The 5,955-nt window shown below is 45.6% G+C and overlaps 1 protein-coding gene across 1 annotated transcript; it reads right to left on the minus strand.

Annotated features, from left to right (window-relative positions):
* Positions 1-2,637: 2,637 nt before the first annotated feature.
* LOC124668584 lies at positions 2,638-3,158 on the minus strand. The gene has a single exon (XM_047205696.1). It carries the CDS (start codon positions 3,063-3,065, stop codon positions 2,805-2,807), a length of 261 nt encoding a protein of 86 aa, XP_047061652.1. The 5' UTR covers positions 3,066-3,158; the 3' UTR covers positions 2,638-2,804.
* Positions 3,159-5,955: the final 2,797 nt, after the last annotated feature.

The following is a 5,955-nucleotide window of genomic DNA, read 5'->3' on the forward strand; positions in this document are numbered from 1 at the left end:
TTTAGGGTTTATCCTCAATACCTCAAGAGCATGATCATGGATTAGGCATGATCATCTTGTTCTTAACATTTTTACCTCTAGTTCGTAGGGTTTATGATCATTACTCAATTTATAATGATCAAGGTTTGGATTCCTAAGTTACCTCTTAAGAATTAGGTTTCTCACTCCTAAGATTAAGTATTGTCTTGATTAACTAAATATAGTTTCTTTCTTATACTATCATGAATGGATATGGTTACCTCAACAATTAATATCCCAGGAGAATGTCTGAGAGAATAACTTATAGTTCTACTTAAGGAATGATGAATTAATCATCGGGATGTATGGGTAATTCTCTCCCTAAAGTTCAAGTGTTGCCTCAACTACTTGAGTGTAGCTCCATAGCTTGATTTCTCTTATTTGGGAAGGACTTCAATTCTAACCAAGGTTATTCTCCAAAGATAATGATGTAGTCACCAATATCTATGGGTAACATAAAGGGGTTCTTTCTCTAGGGAAGGTCTTGAGCAATATCCTAGGGTCCCTCTTGAAGATGATGTTGTGATCATATGGATATTTATATCCAAGGTTTGCCTCAAGGTTTATCATTGCTTCTCTAACAAAATAGGACTCTCACCTCTCTAGGTTTGTTATATAATGATTTGGAATAGAGAAGAATATATATTCCTGGATTGATCTCCTTGTTTGGTTTATAAGAATGAAGTAAATGAATACCATGAGGTTCATGGCAGGATCATGGATTTGTTTAAGACATGGAAAAGATAAGTGAAGAATAGTTTCTCACTTGATTTCCAATTAAATGGATGTTCATGTGTTATGGCAAGGAATATCATGTTGTGATCTTTAATAAGATCAGGTAGTTAATCATTGAGTAAAGTGTTGTTGTGTTGATTATTAGTTCCATTTGATCTAACCCCTTAGATCAAATTATCTCTACCCAAAACAAGGTTTTAGCAAAGTCACATTGAGGTTTATAGCGCTTGACTTGATGAGCTACTTCAATTCCACCAAGGTCAAGTGAAACTTCGATTCTTGTGACTGTTTTACTTTAAAGCGCGAAAATTCCCCAGATTTTCTATGCATGAATGCAATGCACATATCTGTTTCCTCTATTTTTGTAACCCCATTACCTGGGATATTACACCGTGCTAGCGTGGGGAGCGGCGGCATGCATTGGCGGCGGAGCTGCAGGTGCTGGGCCTCGAGGCGCCGATGTTGGCACTCGGGTTGGCGGCGGCAGTGGCTCCAAGATCTGGTTCGTCCCAGATAGTTGGGGTGGATTTCGGCGTCTCCTGCCTCGATGGCAGGGGCCCCCCCCCCCCCCGAGGCCTCGGCGTATTGCAGTCTCGGCAGCAGTAGGCGTGGGCCGGTCCTCTCGCTGTCCGGCGTGGTGTCGGACGATGGTGTGACTGCTTGCGGCGTGCCGGCCTCTAGTTGTTAGTGGGCGTGGTTGCGAGGGAAGTCGCCTCTTTCTCAGCCATCAACTTGCAACGGGACGAAGCTAGGGCTGGCGAGCTCCATAGTTTCATAGTGGCTGAAATGGTGGTGAAGCGCTTCCCACCCGGTGGGAGGGGCGTCGTGGCTGGGTATCGAGCCCCTCTGTCCTGCCATCAGTGGTAGAGGATATGAGGACGCAGCTTCCTTTTGTACGGGTGTGCCCTATGGTTCTGCAGATGGCGGCCATGGGTGCAGTCTCGCCTACGATGCAAGGTGTGGTGATGCCTTTTTCTTGCCGGTTACTGGACTTTGGTGTCGGGTCCTTGTCGGAGTTCTTTGGCGCGTTGAGGGTGGTCCGCGCGTCAGTACTCAATCGATGCATCTCTGCTTTGCGATGCCCTTCGACTCCAGCTGGTGGCACACATGTGTCGTGGTGTCGTCTCAGCCGCGGGCGACCTTTTTGTGGTCTCGGATGCGCGTTGCCTTCAGTTATGCCGATGGTGCAGTGTCGTTTATGGGTCTCCGTGGACCAAATCCGTTCGATTGCTTTGGCGACACCTCGAGCTGGGATGTCCCTCCTACGTGTCCTGGGGGCACTTCCATGTGATCGTTGTGCTTGGGCTGCGGTGAGTTCTTCTCATCGGCCAACCGCCCCCAGATTTGGGGGTGGCTACTTTTTCTTCTCGGTCTTGTGTGTTTTAACTGTTGTCAGTGTGTGTTTTTTCTTTTTTTGCTTCACCCTTGTAACCCCATGTGTTCTGCTTCATTTGAACCAATTTTGTAGAAGCTGAAAATCTTCATAGGTAACTGATATGTTCAGCTGGCTTATGCCCGTAGACGTAGTAAAAATAATATCCACCGTGGCCATTATTAGAGTTTCCTTTTTGATCAAGATCGAATCAACGCTAATCACATATGTTTCTGTGGAGCATTTCTAAGTCGGGACGGGCTGTTCTTTCGTCATGTGACAGGTGTGACGTGTAAAAGTGAGCTTCTTCTACAATGCTGCACACATGTAGAGACCATAGTTTTGTTGTCTCCCCGTTGACCTGTTATTCTCTCCCTATCTCGTAGTACTTTCCAAAACATACTGGAAACACACACCAGAAGCAACCCGGAAGAAGATTCAACGCATAGCAACAAACCGTCTTGCCTGCAATTTGATAATTCCAATAATAAAAGAGCCACAAACTGATGACATATCCTCTTACTTTCCTTTCATTTGTATTGAATCACATATGCAATAGTCAAACCGTACAATCGAATGAACAAATCATCACACGTTCCCAAGTACGTATGTATCAATATTCTAGCTAGTTGATCCAAATCCCCTATATATACAGCTCATAAATCAAGAAACGGCGAGCTCAGTGCATAACGACGGTGTCGAAGCAGTTGATGCCGTCGAACGCCAGCTCGAACCCAGCACGCCGCTGCGCCGTGGGCTTGCCGGAGAAGAATCCCTTCCCCTTCTCAGCATCCGCCGTGTTAGCGGTCGCCGGCTTCGTCGCGCCACCGCCGCCGGCGACCAGCTTGGTGATTGCGCCAGGGGCCATCACCGATGTGCCGTAGCCGTCCAGGGGCGCCTCGCAGAAGACGAGCGCCGTCAAGAACCTCTCCATGGCCATGGATCTGCTGTTGCCGCTGCTCTGCTGCTGGATGAATCGAGTAATGGAGTGGACTCTGATGCTGGTGTCTTGCTCCGTTTGTGTTGTGATTCTACTGCTTCGAGGTGGAGGTTTTATAGGGGTCCCTGTTCAAACCGTGTGCGCGTGCGGAAGCGTAGACTGCACGTGTAGGAGACGGACTGAGAGGATTGCGACCGTGTCGGTCGTCTCGGTTTACACAGAGTCCTTGTCTCGATGCCAGCGCGTGCGGACGTGCGCGGAACCCACCAGGACACCCTCCTCATTGATCTTATCCGGTTCGTACCGTGACATGACGTCAAGACCAATGACTAGTTGCTCCTTGAGACTTGTCTATTGATTTCTCCATCGAACTCATTTCTTGTCCGCAATTGAAGATTCAGCCTCGAATGGTGCTGGCTCTGATGAACTAGAAAATAGTACCAGTTAACAGAGTTCAAGCTCATCTATGATCGAAAACTCTTGGACTACATATCACATAGGACAGGACGTTACAGTTTGGATGCCTGTCTAGTAGAATTCAAAGAGACTACTATGGTGACAGCTGAGACCATCGAATTCAACGGGCAGGCTTGCTCCGCTCCTGATGTCTCCAATCCCCACATGTTTTTGTGCATCTCATGTGTTCTAATCTTATCATCTACTTCGCGTATGTGTTTATGAGTTATTCCTGTGCAAACTAACTGCTCAAATAAAATGATATGTAAGTATGTAAGTGTGGATAATTCATTTGGTTCTTGTTGCCTAGTCATGCGCATATAGACTTATATATAGGAAAAAAAACATTATTCACACAAAGTGAAGGTTGTTCGAGTATTTATTTGCTTTACTGGATAATATCTACCTGCGCATTCATGTGTGAATAATGCTTTCCATCTGATGGCCAATCTGTCCATTATTTTCTCACCTCGTCTTTGTTTCTGCTTGATGGCCCTCTTGTATTCTTTATATCCACACCTCGTCATTGTTTCTGCTTGATGACCCTATATGTTTTTCTCGTCGGTGGTCCAATTTTGTTCTGCAAACTTTTTGTCTTGTTCTATTGTTGTCTTTATTATGTTTTTTTCTAAAGTTCAGGGGTATTGTCGATTCAAACAAATTCCAGTAAATTTGACAAAATGAAGAACCAACAAACAACATAAATTTCCGATGCAACCAAAATTTAGTTATATTCTTGGGGCTATGCTATGAGTGTTCGGTTGTTTTGATATAGATTTTCATATAAACTAATCTGGAACGGGACTCACCCAATCTGAGTCCAAGTGGACATGTTTCTAACCTTGCAACAATCATGGTTTAGATCATGATGGCGACAAAAGCTAAGCAGATTTTTATGTGACCTAGTGAAAGAATTGTGGCTCAGGCCTCAGCGCGCAGCATAAACACAACCTCCATCAGCCATTAGTGGAATCCATTCATTTTATCTCATTCGCAAAAAAAAGGAAAAAATCCTCACAAAAAATCCATTCAATAGCTCTATACAAATTACAAAGCTGTTCGTTGCTAAGCAACAGAAAGCAGGAACTGGCTCCTCTAACGGCTTGAAGGCAAGTCAGACTCTGACTTTGCTTCTTCCTCCCAGCTGATTCTTTCCAAAAAAAAACGAAAAAAGAAAAGGAAACCGCCCGTGACTTCCTCAGCGCCTGTGACTCCATCACGCGGCATCCCCATCAACGCCTCCGCCCGGCTCGCTGTCGTCCGCCGACGGTTGTCAGTGCCGCCCGGCTCGCTGTCGTCCGCCGCCGCTTGTCAGTGCCGCCCGGCTCGCTGTCGTCCGCCGCCGCTTGTCAGTGCCGTTGGTCGTCCTCCACTGGCTCGCCGTTGAGTCGCGCGCTGGCGTCCGCGCCGTCGTCGGCCGCGGCGACGGAAAATTTCCCAGGCCGTCGCCCAACTGCCATCCGCGCCGTCCAGCGCCCCTTCGTCGAGCTCGTCGCTGACAGGTAGCAGTAGCACCACCGCTCCGCACCTCCTCATCCTGTTCTGAAATTTGGGAACTGTGATCCAATTCATTCAAAATTGTATATTGTGAAGACCGTCGATCAGTTTAGATATCAATTGCATCTCTATTAACTCCACGATATTGATATGAACAACAAAAAGATGGCACAAGTTCACTTGCCTACTACGAAGCTCATATTCAGAACATGACTCTGAATATTTTAGCTGTAGAAGAACATGCAAAAGGATGACACAAGTTCACTAGCCTACTACCAAGCTCATATTCAGAATATATAATTCAGAATTTTTGAGCTGTAGAAAACATCCAAAAGGATACACAAGTTCAGTAACCTACTACCAAGCTCATAATCGGAATATACCATCACCAAAGTCTTCAGCCATAATAGGAGTTGTCAAAAGATTAGTGAAACTTCCCATGAACTCATATTGATTAGAGCCTGGTTCATTTGGAGCTGCTTTGTTCTTCTTTGCTGAATTTTGTGAAGCAACATTCTGTACTGAATCAGTTTGAGTTGGTATGTTCTCCCTTTCTTCCTTGTGAGCAGATGGTGGTTTCCTTTTTATCTTGTGTTGCCTATCAAGGAAAGTCATCTTTCTTTTTGAGCTTTTCTTCTGAGCCTCCTTTTTCTTGAGACGCGCAGCAATCAACAATTCATCTGATGGTTGTGTAGTCACCTGGGCATCACAACTTGGCTCGGGATTAGTTGTGCTTATACCCAAACGTTCTTTCACCATTTGATTTGCACTATCAAGTGCATTTTCAACCAAAATGCAGCATTCTTCGGAGTTCGCTGCTAGATTGATCAAGTTATAAGATTTGTGGGAAAGATAATTGCATCGGATGGTGGCCTCCAACTTTGGATTTTCAACTACAGTCCTTCCACGACAATCTTTGATGGATCCTGACCGTGCT

Source organism: Lolium rigidum, chromosome 1 (assembly GCF_022539505.1).
Source record: "Lolium rigidum isolate FL_2022 chromosome 1, APGP_CSIRO_Lrig_0.1, whole genome shotgun sequence".
Classification (NCBI taxonomy): Eukaryota; Viridiplantae; Streptophyta; class Magnoliopsida; order Poales; family Poaceae; genus Lolium; species Lolium rigidum.

What these genes read in the sequence shown, in the direction of transcription:
- LOC124668584 (XM_047205696.1), bottom strand. Translation starts at nt 3,065, where the DNA reads ATGGCCATGGAGAGGTTCTTGACGGCGCTCGTCTTCTGCGAGGCGCCC.